The sequence below is a fragment of the Gekko japonicus genome, unplaced genomic scaffold, assembly GCF_001447785.1.
Source record: "Gekko japonicus isolate JY-2015 unplaced genomic scaffold, Gekko_japonicus_V1.1 scaffold3695, whole genome shotgun sequence".
NCBI classification, from domain to species: Eukaryota; Metazoa; Chordata; class Lepidosauria; order Squamata; family Gekkonidae; genus Gekko; species Gekko japonicus.
In genome coordinates this window covers 74,664-96,382 of record NW_015160335.1, presented here as the reverse complement: position 1 = coordinate 96,382, position 21,719 = coordinate 74,664, and the positions used below count along the sequence as shown (strand labels likewise).

Genomic DNA, 21,719 nt, shown 5'->3' with positions numbered 1-21,719 from the left:
ATGAATCCTGTTTCCCTGTTGTTGCTCTTTGTCCTTTCGGTGGCGTTCTTTTTGAAAAGGGGCAATTTCTGGAACACCAGCAAGAAAAATCTCCCACCAGGACCGAGGCCATGGCCCCTCATTGGAAACCTCCACCTCGTGGATCTCAAGAGGCCTTACAGAACCCTGTCCCAGGTAGACTCTTTTGTTGTTGTTGTTCTTTCTGTGCCGCTCATGGGTTCATGTGTTACGTTGAACTTCTTGTGGGCCAGAGAGCACTCAAGGTGCCCCTTCCCAAGTGAAGTCTGCAACGTGTGAAATAACAAACATATGAGCCATAGTTGTTTTGCTCCTGCTTATTTTTTCTTGTTGGCAACATATTGGGGAGGGGAACTGTTCTTTCTTTCAGGTAAACAGGGCAGTTTTTATTTTCCCAGGACAATTAATTACCTAGGACTACCTGCAGCCAGTTTAGTATAGTGGTTAAGAGTGTGGACTCTAATAATCTGGGAGAACCGGGTTTGATTCCCCGCTCCTCCACTCGCAGATGCTGGTGTGACCTTGGGTCAGTCACAAGTTCTCTCAGAGCTGTTCTCTCCAGGGCAGTCCTCAAAAGAGCTCTCTCAGCCCCACCCACCTCACAGGGAGTCTGTTGTGGGGAGGGGAAGGGAAAGGAGTTTGTAATCCGCTCTGAGACTCCAAGTGAAGGGTGGGGTATAAATCCAATCTCTCCTCCTCCTTCTTCTTTTCTATGACAGTCCCAGGGGATTTGGGACAGTTGCAGAGTAGACTACCCAGAGTCTAGAACTAGCAATATTAGCGAAAGGCATTCTCCAAAACAGACGTAACATTCTTAGGCCCCGGTCACACGGAGAATTAGGTACGTGGAGGGGATGGATTAAGGGCGGATCAAACAGGTGCGATCAGACCCCAGCATCTGGCAAGCGTTGCGCAACCGCCCCTAACCCGTCGCATCCGGGCGAAAATGCAGATCGAAAAGGTACTAGGGAAAATGGAGCACCTACCGGAAAATCTGCAACAATGGCGGGCGTGGGATCGTGGACGTGCCGGCAGCCCGTAGCATCCTGCAGCCGTCCGTGACTCGTGCATGCACACTAATGCGGGACTGCCATGTTGCCTCGCTGGGACTATGCCATTGCCTCCCCAGTGTGATTGGGTGCTGAAGGAGGGAGAACGGAGCCTCAGGGGAGCATAAGATCGCACTTCCATGGTTCTTTTAGCTCCGCATCTAATATGCCTCCCTTCCCCGATGGATTTTCCCGCTCGTGTGACCGGGGCCTTAATAGCAAATCATTCACATCAGTTCTAACCCCTTTAATAAGACACATTCAGGAGTTTTGAACAAGCATTTGGAATTGGTAAACCTGCTGGAGGATGGTCAATAGTTTGGTCCAGACAGTACTAAGGTGCGGTTGCTCAATAAGGGTGCTAACCAAGGAAGGAGGGGGGTCACATTCAGCGTCCCCTCTAAGCTGAGTTAGTGTGAGCCAGCTCACAGGTTTTTAGCCCCCGGCTCACACATTTTTGTCTCGGCTCAGGAAGGAGGGCTCCTGAGCAAATGGATTTATGCCGTAGCTGAATCACTCGCTCACAGCTTTAATGCCGGCAGCTCACAAAGTTGAATTTTTGTTCACAAGGCCCCACAGCTTAGAGGGAGCAGCATTTGCCCCTGAAAGGCAGCTTGGGGGGAGTATTATTTCCATTGCTGCAGACAGCCAACCCTTTCCTGTTCCTTGCAGAACCTTAAGCCAACCTTGGTTGGGCTGATAGCTGCATTTCCTCCCTGAGAAATGAGATATGGCTACGTATATCCACGGCTCTGATGACACCCAGAGCTGTCTTTGGAGACAGTTCAGAAGCAGCCGATGTCGCAGAAAGTAGTTGCCAAGGAGGCAAAGTGGTTATCTGCTGAGCAATAGTCCTCTTAAGAAGAACCAACATACAGTTGTGATATAATTACTTGGTGTAACATTGTATGGTCAATTCTACTGTTTCCCAAGCACATTCATATAAACATATGCATGCCAAGGTTATAATGGATAAATGTATCAAAGAAACAAAGTGCTTGTGCCAAAGTTCAGTTTGGTGTACTGGTTAAGTGCGCGGACTCTAATCTGGGAGAACTGGGTTTGATCCCCCACTCCTCCATTTGCAGCTGCTGGATGACCTTGGGCCACCCATGGTTCTCTCAGAGCAGTTCTCTCAAGGACAGTTCTGGAAAGAGCTCTCTCAGCCCCACCTACCTCCCAGGGTGTCTGTTGTGGGGAGGGGGAGGGAAAGGAGTTTGTAAGCCACTCTGAGACTCTGAGTGAAGGGTGGGGTATAAATCCAATCTCCTCCTCCTCCTTCTTTTCCTTATCAATTTCTTTTTGTGTATATTTAGTCCAAGTGTATCGTCTGTCAAGGCTTCTTTGAAGAAACTGATAAGGAACTGAACGGAACTGAACGGAACTTTGGCACAAGTACTTTGTTTCTTTGAAACCTTTATCCATTCTAACCTTTGCATGTATATGTTTATATGAATGTGCTTGGGAAACAATATAATTGACCATACCATTTTACACTGAGTAACTTTATCATGGCCGTATTTTGATTCTTCTTAACTGCTTTTCCCGTGATCTCTCGTTCATTGCTCTCTACCTGCGAGCAATAATTCTCAGCAGCCCTTAAGGAGGTTCACTCTGTTTCTGAGCACAGTTCTGGTGCTTTCCTTTCAAGCCTCAAATCGACTGGGTCCTGGCTGTTATGACATGGCAGAGTGGGAAGCCTTGGAACAGCAAACACGCAAAACTGTTTCGCAACCCCAGCAGCCTCAGATTGCCTTAAAACTGCCTCTTATTACCTCTAGGGAAAAGCGCACCCCATTTATGGTGACAGATGTCCCACTGCCGGGAAGAAGCAAGATGGCTTATTTTAAATATTCTAACTGGAGTTGGGGTGCTCAGAGCCAGGGGAACACTGTGGCGGAATCTGCATTTGTCTTTCCCACCAGTGTCCCAGCTTTCTGACTCTGTCTTCAAAAAAGCTGTCTACATTTGGTGTTGTTTTCACACCTCAAGAGTGCTAGCATACTTTTGCACATCCACATATGTTTATCGTCCTTTCGGGGCAGCTCCACTGTCATTGCACCGCTGCACTGCTTTAAAAGAATTTTCTCCAAACAACTTTCACACAAGCATAGAGAAAGACGGCGTCACAGCAGCACAAAAATGATTTTGAAATGCAAATGCAGATTCGCCCCGTGTCGACCTTTTCAGTTAGATGCCAGTTGGCCGGAAGAGTGGGGACACCATCCACATTTCAGGATAGATCAAACATAACCCTTCCCACCTACAGGGGTCATTTCGTAGAAAAAGAGCTAGGGGGACTCATTAGCATAACTCATTAGCATATGCCACACCCCCTGACATCACTGGAAGTGTGTCCTCCCCACAGCCGGCGGCGACCTCCAGCGGGCACCAGCAGGGAGCTCAAGGCCCCGCCCTCCCGCACCTCACCCGGGGGGATGGCGTCCCCCCGAATCCCCCCCCCAAATGACCCCTGCCCACCTAGGGAAGGAAGTGTTAAAAGATTCGGTACTCTCTGTGCAAGTGACTCAAATTCGACACAGTAAAACCTAGAAAAGGGCAAGAGTCCAGTAGCACCTTACAGACCAACAAAATTTGTGGCAGGGGAGGAGCTTTTGTGAGAAATCTGTGGCAGGGTAGGAGCTTTCATGAGTCACTGCTCGCTTCTTCAGATAAGATCTACTGACAAAGTGCATTGAAAGTGGATCGAAAGTGCATTAATCAGCGTTCATGAAAGTGCCTACTCTGCTATGTATTCCCATTGACTCTGTGTTGTTTAGCTGTTAAAAGTGGTTTCTAGTTTAGGTAGGTAGGTAGGTAGGTAGGTAGGTAGGTAGGTAGGTAGGGAGAGAGAGAGAGAGAGAGAGAGAGAGAGATGATAGAGATAGATAGATAGATGATAGATAGATTCCTTTTATATTTATTTATTTATTTATTACTTCAATTTATACCCCCCTTGCCTGTCAGTTTCGATACAATATGCCAATAAAGGTTGATGATTGATTTATTGAATTTATACCCCGCCCTCCCTGCAAGCAGGCTCGGGGCGGCTTACATTAATTGATCTAAATTACATTTGATCTAATTGATTAATTCGATCTAAATTACATTTATGGCTTACATTTAAAGGTCTCAGACTGTGCCTATGTAACTCACTCACTACTAGCCTGCTCTTTTGTTCACACTTAAATTTCAAAACCTCTGGTCCAGTCAGATGATTTAGTTGGGGTCTGGGAGGAGGAGGGAAATCACTCCATACGTATGCACTCACTAGGGCTGCCGGCCTCCAGGTGGGACCTGGAGATCTCCCGCTTTTATGACTTGTCTCCAGCTGACAAAGATCAGCTCCTCTCGAGAAAATGGCTGCTTCGAAGGGTGGACTCTGTGGCATTGTGCCCTGCTGAGGCCCCTCCCCTCCCCAAACCCCGCCCTCTCCTGGCTCCACCCCCAGAGTCTCTAGGTATTTTCCAACCCAGACCTGGCAACCTGAGCACTCATACAACACCCATTTTCAGTGAGCTATTTTTTCACTGTGAAAGAGTTTTTTTGGGGTAGGTAGATAGTCCAGATGATGACAGCAAATTTACCTGAGGGACAGGAGTTGAGGGGCTAAGATGCTCTGCACTTGGGGGTCCAAGCCACTCCTTACACACTGATCCCCAGGTCTCTTGGAGACTTCCACCTTAGAAAAGTGACCAGGAGGGGAGGAAGATCAGGACTTTGGATGTTTAAAGGACTGTCACGTCCTATATGAATCCTTCCTGTATGAAGATTAAGATCTACCTCTAGGGTTGCCAGCATACAGGCGGGGTAGCGTTGCCAGCTCCAAGTTGGGAAATACCTGGCGATTTCAGGGGTGGAGCCTGAGGAGGGTGGGGAGGGGAGGGGAGGGGAGGGATTTCAGTAGGATACAATGCCACAGAGTTCACCTTCCAAAGCAGCCATTTTCTTCAGGGGAACTGGCCTCGGTTGCCTGGAGATCCACAGTAATAGCAGAAGATCTCCAGGCACCACCTGGAGGTTGGCAACTCTAAGGTGGGACCTGGAGCACCCCCCAGAATTATATCTGATCTCCAGGCTTCAGAGATCAGCTCCCCCCCAGATAAAATGGCTGGTTCGGAGGGTGCGCTCTGTGTGGCGCTATGCCCTGCTGAGGTCCCTCTCCTCCCTGAATTCTACCTTCCCCAAACTCCACCACCAATTGACATAAATTTCCCAACCAGGACCTGGAAACCCGACATAGAGACCTTGTTGCGTGTACTGGCTATGTGAATAGCCACAAACGGCAAGATCTTCTCTGTGTTACCATCATAATCAGTGGTAATTTCCTGCAGGAGCGCACAGGAGTGGAGCTCTGGCAGTAAAGAGCCCAGGGGGCGGGCACATGCAACAAGCCCCATCCCCTGCTCCCAGCAGCCCTCAGTCAGGGCAAAAAGCAACCAGGTAAGCTGCAGAGCCCCCCCCCCCCCGGCTCCCTGGTCCAAAACAGTCCAGTGGCACCTTTAAGACCAAGTTTTATTCAGGTACAAGCTCTCCCTCCTCTGTGAGGGCAGATCTGCGCGTCCTCCCCCCCGGTCAATAGCTAGCAATCCAAAACAGTCCAGTGGAGCCTGAGCAGTGGGTGTTGCCTTCTGACACACTTCCGGTGATGTCAGAGGGTGTGGCATATGCAAATAAATTATGCTAATGAGTTATGCTAATGAGCTCCTGCACCTCTTTTTCTATGAAATGACCCCTGATCATAATTATGGAAACATCTCTCTACCACATCTGCCTGGCACATTTTTTTGTCAAATGTTAGGTTAGGGTTACCAGGTCCCTCTAAGTCCCCAGTGGGGGACTTTGGGGGGCATTACTGGACGGGGTGGGGATGTCCCCGACATGATGACATCACACAGAAGTGATGTCATCGTGTTGGGGAGCAGCAGCCCCTGCCTCTCCCCAGCAGGGTTTAAAGGTCTCTTTAAATGCTGCTGGGAAGAGGGGAGGGGGAGGCCGCACAAGCCTGCTGTGCTCCGAGCTCCGAATTTGGGGCTCGGAACACAGCCACATGGCCTTCGCCTCTCCCTAGCAGTGCTTAAAGGGCTTTAAACACTGCTGGGAAGGGCAGGAGGCCAGGTGGTCCCTCTTAGGGGCAGGGCTTCCCCCCCACAGACCAGCCGGCTGGCAGTGGGAAAGAGCCCCCCCAAATCAGGAAACCCCTGCAGAACTGGGGAGTCTGGCAACCCTATTTAGATGCCAGTTCAAACATTTCTGTTCCAGACATTTGGTGCCTAAATTCCTCCTTAACTGATGTTTTTCAGTAAGCTGGCCATTGTCTTGAAAACCTGAATTCTTCATCCCCCCCCCTGCTTTTTAATTACATTTCAGTTATCGAAGCAGTACGGTCCTGTCTTCAGCATCCAAATGGGAGTCCAGAAAATGGTTGTCCTGACGGGCTACGAGACTGTGAAGGAGGCTTTGGTGAACCAGGCAGATGCCTTTGCCGGCAGGCCCATCATCCCAATCATTGAACGTACTCTGAAAAGCTATGGTGAGGACAATCCTTTGGAAGAATAAATGGTCTTGTTCATTTAAGTATCACCATCGCCAATTCTCCTAGGAGATACGCAAAGGGGAACTAGAACTAGGCTGGCTCCATCTATAGCTTGAAAGTAGTTTACCAGCTTTTCAACCATCATTTTATTTTTTTATTAATCACATTTATACCCCGCCCTTCCCACAATGCAGGCTCATGTATAGCTCTGCAGGCATTAGAAGGTGATAAAGTTTATTTCCATGTATGGAAACGTTCACCTGTCGATTTTTGCAGATCAAGCAACTTTTAAAAGAGTTGGATGAATCAGATAGTTTTAGTTCAGGGGTGTCAAACTCATTTGTTAGGAGGACCAGATCTGACATTGATGGGACCTTGTTGGGCCGGGCCACGTGTGTCATAAAATGTAATGCCAGGTAGCGGAGATATAAACTTTATAAAGGACGCAAACAGAAAGGGTGGTTGTTGTTTTTTAACTTAAAATAAAAGCATGCTTAAAACATTAGCACTCTTGCAATATTTTGTTTATTTAACAGTGTCTGATAACTGACACCTCTGGCTCTGAATTATTTCACCAAAATGTCTGTGCTGTTGCAATCTTAAGTATGCCGTTCAGGTGTGTATCTGTAAGCTGCAAACCTACGATGACGAAGCAGCAGCAGAACTGGAAGAAGAAGCAGAAGACAGCCAGTTCCACTGTGGGCCTGATAGAAGCCCTCCGGTGGGGCTGAGGTGGCCCCCGGGCCACATGTTTGACACCCCTGTTTTAGTTGGTAGGCTTATTATTTCAATTTGTTTTAAAGGTGTGTTTTCTTGCACCATAAAGCTCAAGCCATACATAACTTTTGTAAGAGATCTCTCACCTAGACCTGTTGAGTTCTAACATAGTGCTCCCACACAGTACCCTCAGCTAAATCTCCTCAGCTGAAAGCAAATTAAAAAAAAACACTCACTCCTCCAGCAGCTCTGTCTCCTGCTGCTTCTCAGAGTTTAGCCTGGTCAGCTCTAGGTTGGTTTTTTTTTTTTGGCAAATCTCTTTGGTAAAATTAGGCTCAAGCCAGAAGATCCTGGGATGGACCCTGGAGCCCTCCGCCAGCAGCCAGGTAGAACCTGGCAACCCTAGCAGCAGTGGCGGAGTAGGTGAGGCAAGGTAGAAGGGACTGCAGAGGCAAGTGCCCTCAGCCAACACTGTGGATTAAACTGACCATGTGGGTCTTAGAATCATAGAACGTTAGAGTTGGAAGGGACCTTGCAGGTCATCGAGTCCAACCCCCTGCCCTCTGCAGGAGCATCGCCGAAAGAGAGCCCTACAACATACCCGAAAGATGGTCGTCCAACCTCCGCTTAAAAAACATCTAGCGAAAGAGCATCCACCACCTCCCGAGGCAGACTGTTCCACTGCTCAACCACTCTTACAGTTAGGAAGTTTCTCCTGATATTCAGCCGGTAACAACTCCCTTGTAATTTCCACCCATTAGACCTAGTCTTGCAATCCAGAGCAAGAGAGAATAGATCTGCTCCATCTTCCACATGACAGCCCTTCAAATATTTAAAGACTGCAAACATGTCCCCTCTAAGCCTTCTCTTTCCCAGGCTAAACGTACCCAACTCTTTCAGCCTTTCCTCATAAGACTTGGATTCCAACCCTCTCACCATCCTGGTTGCCCTCTTCTGGACGCGCTGAAGCTTGTCAACATCCTTCCTAAAACGTGGTGCCCAAAACTGGAAACAGTACTCCAGGTGAAACCTGACCATAGCAGAATAGAGCGGAACTACCACCTCCCATGATCTGGACACAATGCTTCTGTTAATGCACCCTAAGATTGCATTGGCTTTCTTCGCAGTCACATCGCACTGCAGGCTCATGTGTAGCTTGTGATCAACCAGAACACATAGATCCCTTTCACATGTGCTGCTCTCAAGCCAAGCCCCTCCCATTCTATATCCGTGCCTCTGATTTTTTGTACCTAAGTGTAGGACTTTGCACTTATCTCTACTGAAATCCTTGATCATATGAAGACCTTGGTTCTCTCCCACATGGTATCTGGGACACAGCAAAAGGTGGCCAATCTTTGTCCTGGTCCTCCTTACATACAGCTCTTGGGTTTTGTGAATACAGCCATAAGGGTCATGACAGCTCTTGAAACCAGCCCTTTGTTTCCTTTCAGGGGTTGTTTTTTCTCACGGTGAGAACTGGAAGGTGATGCGACGGTTCATGTTAACCACACTGCGTGACTATGGAATGGGCAGGAAGACCACAGAGGACAGGATTGTTGAAGAATGCCATTTCCTAATACAGAAATTTGAATCCTACAAAGGTGGGTCAGTGTTGTCTTCAGTGCTCTAAGAACATGTCTACAAGGCATAGTATAGATTGATTTTTGTAATCATTCACTATCATGTCTCCCCCCTCCCAAAGAATTGTAGTGTGAGGACACTGACATTTGTTTCTTTATTTATTGACTTCTAAGACTACAGTTCCCAGAATTCCCTGAGGAGACACAATTAACATTAAACTTGTTTAAGCCCGTAGTGTATATGGGCTATGGCTCAGTGGAAAAGCCTCTGCTTTGCATCCAGAAGATCCCAGGCTCAGTCCCTGGCATCTCCAGTTGAAAAGACCAGGCAGCAGGTGATATGAAAGATCTTGTGCCCGAGACCCTGGAGAACTACTGACGACCCTGACCTTGATGGACCAATGGTCTAATTCAATATAAGACAGATGTGTCGGTATGTCCAGCAAGAGTTCTTATAGCATTCCAGTCCTGTGTAGCATTTCTGAGTCAAAACAACCCCAAGCATAACACTTAACAACATAGATCATATGAAAGATCCCTGCTTGGGACCCTGGAGAGCTGCTGCCAGTCTGAGTAGACAATCACAACCTTGATAGACCAGTGGTCTGATTCAGTATGAGGTAGCTTCATGTGTATATCCAGTAAGGAGTTCTTATGACATTTATTATTCTTACTAGCTTTTCTTAATAGCATGGACTCTAATCTGGGAGAACCGGGTTTGATTCCCCACTCCTCCACATGGAGCTGCTGGAGTGACCTTGGGTCAGTCACAGTTCTCTCAGAGCTATTCTGGAAAGAGAAGTTCTCAAAAGAGCTCTCTCAGCCCCACCTATCTCATAGGGTCTCTGTTGCGGGGAGGGGAAGGGACAGGAGATTGTAAGCCGCTCTGAGACTCCTTTGGGTAGTGAAGGGCAGGGTATAAATCCAATCTCTTCTTCTTCTTCTTAGTCAGAACAACACCAAGTGTCACACTTCAGTGCCTACATAGTAGATAGCATGAGTAGTGTGAATTCATTGAGGGTCCCCTCCCCCCAGTTTCTAGATAGATGTGTACATCTCCAAAAGTATTGGAGTCCCAGGACAGCTGGTTCTTCCTGTTTCCAGCAGACATTAGCTGTACAGTGTGCAAATTGGGTGGCCCTGTGACAATCACAAAAGCCACCTTCCCATCTGGCTGTGCAGAGGACAGATTGGCTAGAGCACAAAACGGTGACAAACACATACACTCCCATAGTTCACCTTGAGCATAGTTCCAAGATGTTTTTAAAAAGTAATTGAAGTGTCTTAAAAGAAGCATTGAGAATGACTATATAAATGGATGGATATGTCTGCCACTTGGTGGGAAAGAGGGTTTTAACAAGTCAAACACCTACCCAAACATAGGAGGCCTGAAAATTCAAATTAGAGTCAAAGCTATGAAGGTTTGTTAGGAGAAGAGGAAGGACCGGTTGAAGGACAGACCACCTCTCCTGCTCCTGGTAAGTTGTACTGCTGTCTTCTCCTTAATATCAAAGCAATAGCGAGGCTCTTTCTGAAGTAAATACTGGCTTCTTTTTGTTATAGGAAAGCCATTTGAGACCACTGTAATCATGAACGCTGCTGTCGCCAACGTTATAGTGTTCATATTACTCGGCAAGCGCTATGACTATGAGGATCCCACTTTTGTGAGACTACTGAACTTGGTCAATGAAAATATCCGGCTTGCCGGAAGTCCCTCGGTCACGGTAATCTAGCCATTCATAATTGGCCAAATAGCTGTTTGGTGTCTTGCTACATACAGTGCAGGCAGCTTCCATGGGAACTCCCGTTAGAGAATGGGGCCAGGGAGAAGGAGGGGGGTCACCATCGCATTGACAGTGTGACATCATTTCCAGGGCAAACCCACACCACGCAGCAGAAACACTATGATTTTACCATAGAATTTCTGTTCAGTCCTAGAGCAGAGAGATGTCCCTTCCCCGTTTCCCCCAGAAATGGCATTATACCATTGATACAATGGCCATTTTTGCATTATTTTTCCCCAGGCTTACTGAGCAGTCATGGGGATCAGGGGCTGCCAGTGGTATCTGTCCTGCTATTGTTACCCAGATTGGTAGTCTCCTAATTAATTGGGGGAATTAGTGTAATTGGAGACAAGTGAGAGTGCAGTGTCCCCTCTAAGCTGAGTTAGGCCCCGGTCACACGAGAGGTTTTGGGCCGGTAGAGGGACGGATCGGGGGCGCAGCAAACGGGCGCGATCCCACAGCAACATCTGGAAAGTGTTGTGCTTGCATCCCCGATCCACCCCTTCCACCCAAAACCCCGCTGCAAAAATGAACCACCTACCATGGTGGTTCATCCGAGACGGCCGCATCAAAGCCGGTGGTGAGATCGCCGGCGTGTCCTTTCACCGGCGCATCCCCGGCTCCAGCCCAAACTGTGCATGCTTAGGCATGCGCAGTTCGGCAGCCTCCCCCTCCCGACTGTGGCTTCCTCCCCGGCATCTGATCATGCCGGGGCGCAACAGCGCCGCGGCTAAGGGGATCCGTAGGATCCTGCCGCGGCGTCTCTATTTTGGTGCGGCTCTAATTTGCCACACTTTGGCCGGTGTTTTCCCTGCCATGTGGCAGGGACCTTAGTATCAGCTAGCTCACAGTTTTTTAGTCTCCGGCTCACACGTTTTTGTCTTAGCTCAGGAAGGATGGCTCCAGAGCACAGTAAATCCCACAGCAACCCAGTCGCTCACTCGCAGCTTTAATTCCAGTAGCTCACAAAGTAGAATTTTTGCTCACCAAGACTCCACAGCTTAGCGGGAACAAAGGTGAGAGGTGGTAACTGGGGGACTTCCACCAATGTTTCCGAGGGTTATTCCTTGAGACCCGGTGAACAAACCAGGCTGAAGTACAACAGGAAAGGTGTTTCGTTATAAAAGCAGAAAGAGCAAAACATACAATTCAAAACAGCGTCGGGGGCTGCCAGTGGTAGGTGTCAGCCAGTAATGTGTTTGTGGTCTGTGTTTCCTCCACTTAATATGAGGTTTCCATCAGCATTACGTTGTTGCAACTTCATGGTTATGTTATGCCAGCACAGCTTTAAGGGTGGAGGAACCTTCTGAGATATAAGTGTGCTGACCAGGGTATTCTGAACAGATCTTGCAACCATGGGAGTGATCATTCCAGGGTTTGAGGGAGCTGTAGGTATTGGGGGAGGGGCATGAGAAAAGTGTGCCTTCCACACACAGATGGTAGGAAACTACAATTTCTTAGAATGAAGTAGCTGTTGCCGACTGTTTTGATGAACAAGACAGAATTCCTAAAAGCCAGGTTAATTTAATAATTGAGCTGATAGCTGTAAATTGTAACATTTTAGGCCATTTTTCATCCTGCAGTACTAATTCAGAATTCTATTTGTCTTTTACCAAAATACCATTTTTAAACTCAAGGGACTGTACCAGGCAGCTTGGATTACCTGCCTTTCTATAAAGCATTTTAGAACTGTACAGATTAAAGTAAACCAAAAAAAAAAAAAAAGGTGTCCTGCTATAGCTGACTGAAGGGTCCAGTAAGACCTATACGACCCCCAGACCTCTCACCCGACACAGCCTCTCCTAGACTTAGCGGTGCAGGTGGGTTAGGAAGTCACTGGTTTGTCACCCAACTTGTCCCTCTCTGTCCCCCCCCCAAAGACCCCTGATGCTTTTACTCACCAGGTTGTGGTTGTCGTTCCCAGAGACACCTCCAGACAGGCCAGGCCAGTTCCCCTTTCAGCTACCCCTCATGCAGGCATTCCCATGAGCTCGTGGGTTAGGGAACCAGGTGGACGCCATCCCACCTCCCTCTCACACTCAGCCCTCTGAAGTGTAGTGGGGTAGACGCATGGAGAAACCACTAAGACCAATGTAGTGATCAGCATGGTTTACTGGTACACAACCAAGACAAAGGCAAACGGCCGGCAGGCCAACTATATACATACCTGGGGACACACCCCTAGGTACCGTTGGAGGGTTTAAATCTCCCGCCATGGTCCCATTGGTTTCCCAGTGGAGAGACCAGGAGCCTAGTCCCCATTGGCTCTGGAGTGTTCGCTGGCCCCTGGTGGCGGTCAGTGGACACAACACCCTCCCTGCTCTAACTGTCCTAACCGTCCCCTGGCAACCTTCCCCCAACATTCCATTAGCTCTCATTGGCTGCACTCTGGGAGAGGGAGAACGGGACCTGTCCATCACAGACTAACTTGGAGTTACAATATGGGCCCTTGAAGATGAGTGACTTATCTTGTGGTCTGTAAGCTGGGGCCCCGGTCACACAGAGGATTTGCTGCGCTAAAGGCATGAATGTCAGGTGGATTTTTGGGGCGCGATCACACCACAACATCTGGGAAGCGTAGCGCACCCATGGCCAACCCGTGGCATCCCGCCAAAGATGCACAGTAAAAAAAGTACCTCAGAAAGTGCACTAGTATCCGGAAAACACGGGGCGGGGCGGGCGTCTGATCGTGGGAGCGCTAGTATCCCATGGCATCTGGCACCCATCCACATCCCGTCGCAAACCGGATGTTTTTCATAAGCACATGCGCACAAACACGTAACTGAAAGCAGTGCTTCTCTGCGGAACTGTGCATGCGCACAAATGCGAAACGCTTGCCGCACTGCTTCTTTGCCACGTTCCAGCATCGCTGTGTGATCGCCAGCTAACAGCCTAAGCGCGAAAACTCAGGGGACCATGTGATCTGGCTACCGCGCTTTATTTTGCTCCAGGGTGAACAGCCATGCCTCCCCCCCTCCGCATTATCTGGCCCGTGTGACTGGGGCCTGGGTTGAACATGACTTTTGACTCTGGCCTGTTTGTTGTAGGGATGCCAGTCCCCAGGTGGGGGGGATCCCCTGATTTTGGGGAGGTCCCCCAGACGTCAATCAGCTGGCTGGTCGGGGTAGGCCCCACCCCCACAGTTGTCCATGGCCCCTCCATGCCCAAAACTCCTCTTGAAACCCCCCTGACACTCTCGCTACGTCAACCCTTTCTTCAGTCTGGACTGCCCTCCCAATGAGAGCATTCAACAATTAAAACTTCTGTGGCTGGTTATAATGTAAAGGTAAAGGTTCCCTTGCTCGAAAGCCAGTCGAATCCGACTCTAGGGTTGCGGTTTCCAATCCCCGTTTCCAAGCCGAAGAGCCAGCACTGTCCGAAGACGTTTCCATGGTCATGTGGCCGGCATGACTAAACACCAAGGCGCATGGAACGCCGTTACCTTCCCACCGAAGTGGTACCTATTTATCTACTTGCAATTTCTTGCTTTCGAACTGCTAGGTTGGCAGGAGATGGAACTAGAGATTGGAGCTCACTCCGTCATGCGGCACACTCGTGTCTCGAACTGCTGAACTACCGACCTTCTACAGCCTGCAGTTCAGCGTCTTAACCACCTTAAAAACCATTTCTTATTGCCTGATTTACTGAGTGTCAGCAGTCAATACCAAATGCTTTTTTTTTTTTTTTTTTTGGTCCCCTTGCTGGCTGAGAGATGGTAAGATTGCAAGTTCAGGGGTTGCATTCATTTCTAGAGCAGGAACCAAGGAAGCTGCGCAGAGTGGGTAGATCGACTGGGATGGATGACAGAACACAGCACCAAATGAATATGGGATCCTTTGGGGTCGATTCTCTGAGCAGATGGAGCAAAGATTTTTTTAGTTATTATAATTGTGTGATAAATTATGACGTTTTATGTGTTGCTTTATGTATTTTACGTTTTTATGCAAGCCGCCCTGAGCCTGCCTCAGTGGGGAGGGTGTGATATAAGTTGAACAACCAAACAACCAAACAAATAAAAGTGCTTTAAAGTCTGCCTGAGTTGTGCCATTTAACCCCGGGGCTTTCTTAATCTTTTCCTTTCTCCTGTGTTATTCCTGTAGCTGTTCAACATGTTTCCTGCTCTGGGCTTTCTTTCTGGTGGTCTCAACACTGTCCTTAAGAACAGGAAAGAGTTGCGTGCCTTCATACAGGCCACCTTCATCGAACACCTCAAACATCTGGATTTGAATGACCAGAGGAGCTTTATTGATTCTTTTCTAATCCAACAGCAAGAGGTAAGAGCATCTGCAAACATGCCAAGTAGGGGTGTGAATTCAGATCTACACACGCCAAAAATATATCCCAAAAATACCTAATTGGAATTTTTTGAATATATGTCGGCATTCCCAAAGATATCCAGGATATTTTTTTTGGAAAAACAAAAACAAAATCCCAGATATATTTGGGAACTGGGAAGATTGGCAAAGTCATCAAAAAAAATAATAGGTGAGTGGTGGGAACAGATTGGGAAGGCTTCTGGAATTCTGGCCCAACTGGTGGACCTCCTGATGAAACCTGGGTTTGGGCTACTGTGTGACACAGTGTTGGACTGGATGGGCCATTGGCCTGATCCAGCATGGCTTCTCTTATGTTCTTAAGCTACTGTAAAATGCTTTGCCATTCTTTGTGTTTGTTTCTTTGATAATGATCAAAAGCATAGAGACATAAATTTGACCAAATAATCTAGATCTGTCTATACAAACACTCACCCCACTCCTTTAGTTTATATCATTTCTTTCTTCTTATCTCCTAGGAGAAAAAGAAGAGCAAGAGTAATGAGTTTTTCCATAATGAAAACCTATTGGCTGTTGTGAACAACTTATTTGGTGCTGGAATGGAGACCACTTCGACTACCTTGCGTTGGGGCCTATTGCTGATGATGAAGTACCCCGAAATTCAGAGTGAGTGCTTTCCATTGGTTGGTTCCCATGATTCCAGGATATCTAGACTCCAGTTACGTATAGTGATAAGAAGGGAAAGAACTCTCAGGTTGCCTTTGGATACTACCTGGATGAGGGAGAACAGGAAGCACCAGTGAGTTATACTTCCTGTTTTCCCCCAGCTGGTATAATATTGAAAAAGGAAGGAGTTGTGAACGGCTTGAACTCCTCTCACTTTTGACCTCTGGAGCTTGCACACCTCCCTCACTAAGTTTCCTTTCTATACTGGGGTGCTAATCAGTGGTAATAAAAAGTACACCCCCACATAGGTAAAGGACAGAAGATGCTTACTGCATTGTTTTTATATATGTACTACCATTTTCTGAATTGTTGAATCATATCAGCTTGATATAGCGGTCAGTGTCGGATTAAGCTTTGGAGTCCCTGCTCTGCCACCAAAGCTCTCTGGGTGACCTTGGGCCAGTCACACAGTCTCCACCTGATCCACCTCTCAGGGTTGTTGTGACGATAAAATGAAAAACAAGGAGGAGGGTGTAAGCTGCTTCGAGTCTCCATTTGGGGAGAAGGGTGGAGTATAAATGAAGTGAATAGATAAATTCATGTTTAATACTTGATGCCTTGCTCCGGGTTGCTCTAATCCTATTTTCAGGGATCATTTCCTGCAGGAGCGCACAGGAGCGGAGCTCCGGCAGTAAAGAGCCCAGGGGGCGGGCACATGCAACAAGCCCCACCCCCTGCTCCCAGCAGCCCTCAGTCAGAGCAAGAAGCAGCCAGGTAAGCTGAAGAGCCCCCCCCAGCCCCCCAGTCCAAAACAGTCCAGTGGCACCTTTAAGACCAAGTTCTATTCAGGTACAAGCTCTCCCTCCTCTGCAAGGACAGATCTGCACATCCCCCCCCCAATATCTAGCAATCCAAAACAGTCCAGTGGAGCCTGAGCAGTGGGTGTTGCCTTCTGAAACACTTCTTGTGATGCCAGGGGGTGTGGCATATGCAAATAAGTCATGCTAATGAGTTATGCTATGTGCTCCGGCCCCAAATGAGCTCCTGCACCTCTTTTTCTACGAAACGACCCCTGCCTATATTGATTGTAGTCATTTATAATACAAAGGCATGCTCTCAATAAAGTAATCGATCAATCAGTCAATCAGTCAAGATACCCGGCTAATGAAGAACATGATCAAGTGACTGTGATGAGAGTTCCTCGGTTCAGTGGTCTTCCTCTCAATTAACATGAAAGGAGGACCATCTTTCTGTGGTCTAAAACTACTAACAAGATTCACAGACTCCCCTCCCAAAGGAGCCCATTAAGCCCCGCCCCTCATTGTTGGTCCTGATGCACAAATTTGTGTCCCATGTGCCCCTTGGAAATATAGAGTCAGTATCATCTGTAAATTGATGACACCCAACCCCAAAGGTCTGGACAACATCATAGAGCAGCTATATATATATATATCTGTACTTCATATATATATGAAGAGAGAGAGAGAAAGAGAGAGAGAGTGCATGGGTGAAACCATGTGGCACGCCACAAGGTAAATTCCACCCAGTTGATTCCGTATCTCCAGTTCAGACCCTTTGTCTCTGGTCAGACGGAAAAGAACAAAACCACAGATTGGCTATGTTCTTAATACCAACCCCATTTTCAAGCCAATGGACAAGAATGGAGTGGTCAACTGTCTCCAAAGCTGCTGAGAGATCCTACGGTATCAACAGGGAAGGTTGACCCCATCCAACTTTAATGAGACTGAGAAAAACATCTCTGCCAAAAAAAAAAAAAAAGCCCTCCTCTCAGTGCTCCCATGAAATAACAAGGATGCCGGGAAACCTCACATAAAGCTAGTGATAAAAGACTGTTGTTTTGGGGTTTTTTTTAAGTACCTGAGGGTACACATTTATTGTTTTCTTATATTCCTAAACACAGACATACACAACTACAACAAACAACATATAACCAAGAGACTAATTACAATTTGTTACTATACCTAATCCATCGCTTCATTATTCTCTAATATTTGTTAATATTATCTAATTTCACTATTATATATTACTACATACTCAAATATTATTTTTGCCATATCAGCTTAATCTATATTCCTGTTTGGTTGGTGTTTCTTGAATCTTCCAATATTTGGCATATAATATCCTTGCCGCCATTGACATGGATACAATCAGGTATCTATCAGTTGCCTCGAATTCATTCGGAAAAATATTTAACAATAGCAATTCTGGAGTAAAAGGGATGTTACATCTTACTATTTTTTTCCATTATACAGTGCACCTATTTCCAATTTTTTTTTGAAAAATCACATAACCACCACATATGATAAAATGTGCCTGTCTTATTTTTACACTTTCAGCATTTATCTAAACAATTGCCACTTTGCTTTGCTAACCTATCTGGAGTAACATACCATCTGTAAAACATCTTATACATATTTTCTTTATAGGCCACAGCATTAGTCATGTTAACATTTTTCATCCATATTTGCTCCCAATCATCTAAATTCACAATATGACCTAAATTCTGAATCCATGTTGTTTTTTGAAGGCGCTGGTCCATACAAAATGTCATATCATTGACAGCTTTGCTCAGGTCTTGCAAACTGAAGGCTGTGGCTTTCTTCACTGAGCCAATCCACAGTATATTGGGTATTCCTCTTTTCCTACTGCCTTCAACTTTTCCTAGCACTATTGTCCTTTCCAGTGACTCTTGTCTTCTCATGGTGTGACCAAAGTACAATAACCTCAAGTTAGTCACTTTAGCTTCTAGGGAGAATCCAGGCTTGATTTGATCTAGGACCCACTAGTTTGTCTTTTTGGCAGTCCACGGTATCTGTAAAACTCTCCACCGACACCACATTCCAAATTAATCAACTTCCTTCCTGTCCGCTTTCTTCACCGTCCAACTCTCAGATCCATACATAGTAGCAGGGAATATCATTGTGTGATTTAAGAAATGTTTCATCTCCTCAGATAAGGTCCAAGAAGAAATTACAAAGGTGATTGGGTCTGCTCAGCCTCAGATTGAACACCGATCGAAACTGCCGTATACAGAGGCGGTAATCCATGAAGTCCAGAGGTTTGGTAACATTGTCCCTATGAATTTGCCACACGCCACCACTGTGGACGTCACTCTGAATGGCTATTTCATTCCAAAGGTGATCCATCTTAATTAATTGTATTAACTTTAGAGCCTTAGGCCATTGGATATCTGTTCATTTGTTGCTATGCTCGAGCGTGTCCAGAAGAGGGCAACCAGGATGGTGAGAGGGTTGGAATCCAAGTCTTAGGAGGAAAGGCTGGAAGAGTTGGGTATGTTTAGCCTGGGAAAGAGAACGCTTCAAGAGACACGAATGCAGTCTTCAAGTATTTGAAGGGCTGTCATGTAGAAGATGGAGCGGATCTATTCTCTCTTGCTCCGGTTTGCAAGAATCAATCTAACAGGGGGGAATTACAAGGGAGTCGATACCGGCTAAATATCAGGAGAAACTTCCTGACTGTAAGAGTGGTTGAGCAGTGGAACAGACTGCCTCAGGAGGTGGTGGATGCTCCTTCGCTGGACGTTTTCAAGCGGAGTCTGGAAGACCATCTGGGTATGTTGTAGGGCTATCTTTTGGCTGTGCTCCTGCAGAGTGCAGGGGGTTGGAGTAGATGACCGGCAAGGTCCCTTCCTACTCTAACATTCTATGATTCTATAAAACTTTACGAAGAGGCCACTTTTCAGATGCTGAGGAACTTCAGAGCCAGTCAGACAAGTCATTTGTAATCCTCATTCATTTCAATGGGAGATATCTAAACATAGAACTGGCCCATCCGTGATGCACCTGGACAATAGCTCAGGGCACCAGAGGAGGACTGGTATCACAACCAGCCCTGTTAGCATCACAGCTGCCTACTTGCAACATTGGAGTCTCCCATAGCAAGCAGTACCCTCACATGGCCCCGCTGGCCCTACTGGGAAGCCCAAAGAGAGCCTGTTCCTTTCTTCTTCTAACCACGCTGAGCTGCAGGCTGGAAGGTCAGTAGTTCAGCAGTTCAAGACCCGAGAGCCGCATGACCGAGTGAGCTCCCGTCTCTGGCCCCAGCTCCTGCCAACCTAGCAGCTCGAAAGCAAGAAATTGCAAGTAGATAAATAGGTACCACTTCAGTGGGAAGTTAACAGTGTTCCGTGGGCCTTGGTGTCTAGTCGTGCCGGCCATGTGACCACAGAAACATCTTCGGACAGCGCTGGCTCTTCGGCTTTGAAATGGAGATGAGCACCACCCCCTAGAGTCGGATTCAACTGGCTTTCGAGCAAGGGAAACCTTTACCTTTTTACCTTTAGGGTGATGGGCAGGTTGGGGGGCAGGATCCTTTTCCAGGGCTGTTTTTGCCTCCCAGTCCACAACTGATGAGAGGTACGGCACCACAGCATTGTCTCCAGTAAAGGCAGTGTGAGTGGCACCATCTCCACAGTGCAGAGTGGAGAAGAGGGCAGGTAGTGGATCCCCCCGTGGTGTGCAGGGTGGAGAAGTCGTTTGCCTTGAGTGACAAAAATCCTCGGGCAGTCTCCTGTCTAATTGACTATGCCAAACAGTATTTTTGTTCGTTTGTTTCAAAAATTGCAATCATAGTGATACCCTTGATGAGCCATCTTCATTTTCTCTCTGTCACAAATCCGGAAGCTGCAGCTAGTGTAGAATGCTGCGGCCAGGCTGTTGTTGGGTCTCTCTAGGCGAGACCATATCCGGCCTGGGCTGCACTGGCTGCCAATAGCATACCGGATTCGCTTCAAAGTGCTGGTTCTTACCTTTAAAACCCTAAATGGCCAGGGTCCGGCCTACCTGAAAGACCATCTCTTCCCGTATGTTCCCCCAAGAGCACTATGATCAGGGAGCCTCCACCTCCTGGAAGTTCCAGGTCCCCGAGAGATTAAGTTTGCCCCTACTAGGGCCAGGGCTTTTTCGGTGGTGGCTCCTACCTGGTGGAACGAGCTCCCGGGGGAGATCCGGGCCCTGCGAGACCTTGCGCAGTTCCACAGGGCCTGCAAGACGGAGCTCTTCTGCCAGGCTTATGAGTAGGAGCTGCTGCCGCCACTACCCCACCACCGCGGTAGTGTGTCATCGGCTGTCCCCACTAAAGGGGGGTAAGCATTGCCTGGCAGGAGTTTACAGACAGGGTGTGGGAGACCACGCTATCGAGATAGCTGGCCGCCAAAATTGGGGTGGTTGTTCCCATCTTGGAAGAATTGACATAGGAAGATTACAGCACCATGATGTAGTATGGATTTTATTGTGGTTTTAAATGTTGTTATTCTGTTACATGTTTTATTGTATTTTATATCTTGGCTTTGCCGCATGTGAGCTGCCCTGAGCCTTTGGGAAGGCGAGATACAAATCAAAACATAAATAAATAAATAAAATAATAATGCATCAATTTGGCTTCGCAGGGCACGCATATCGTTCCATTACTGTACTCCGTGCTGTGCGATGAATCTCAGTGGGAAAAACCACATCAATTCTATCCGGAGCACTTCCTCGATCCCGAAGGAAAGTTTGTCAAGAGAGACGCCTTCCTGCCTTTCTCTGCCGGTAACTCCTTATAGATGTATCACTGCGGGTTTAATTAATAGATCAGGTACCCAAGTCCATTTTCTTGGAAGAACCCCATCCTGGCTGGCCATTTCTTATTTATTCTTTCAAGATTAGCATTATTCTTCAGTACTGTTGGTCATTGTGTTGCGATGTACTTCAGTCTGTTTTCCTGTTTACTTTTTTGTGTTTTTATGATAAATTATGGTATAAAAGTATTACGAAGAAATCAATTAAACTGGGCTTCCCTGCATTGTCACAGGGCGGCGAGTGTGTGCTGGTGAGACCCTGGCCAAAATGGAGCTCTTCCTCTTCTTTACGAGTCTCCTGCAGAGATTCACCTTCCAGCCAGCCCCTGGGATGTCTAAAGAAGACCTGGACCTGACCCCTGCAGTTGGGCTCACGACACCTCCGATGGCCTACGATTTGTGTGCTTTGCCACGTTCTTAACAACCAACCAAGCTTAGCTCCCCTGTGCGCACCACCCCCTTTTATGGAATGTCTTGCATGTCAAGGACATTTCAT

General features: G+C 47.3%; 1 protein-coding gene across 1 annotated transcript; it reads left to right on the top strand.

Moving 5' to 3' along the window:
* Window positions 1-21,644, top strand: LOC107115578 (cytochrome P450 2K4-like). Its single transcript, XM_015417323.1, has 9 exons — window positions 1-174; window positions 6,438-6,600; window positions 8,772-8,921; window positions 10,464-10,624; window positions 14,785-14,958; window positions 15,477-15,624; window positions 18,598-18,782; window positions 21,053-21,194; window positions 21,457-21,644. The coding sequence occupies exons 1-9, from the start codon at window positions 1-3 to the stop codon at window positions 21,642-21,644; spliced, it is 1,485 nt and encodes a 494-aa protein (XP_015272809.1).
* The last annotated feature ends 75 nt before the right edge of the window (window positions 21,645-21,719 follow it).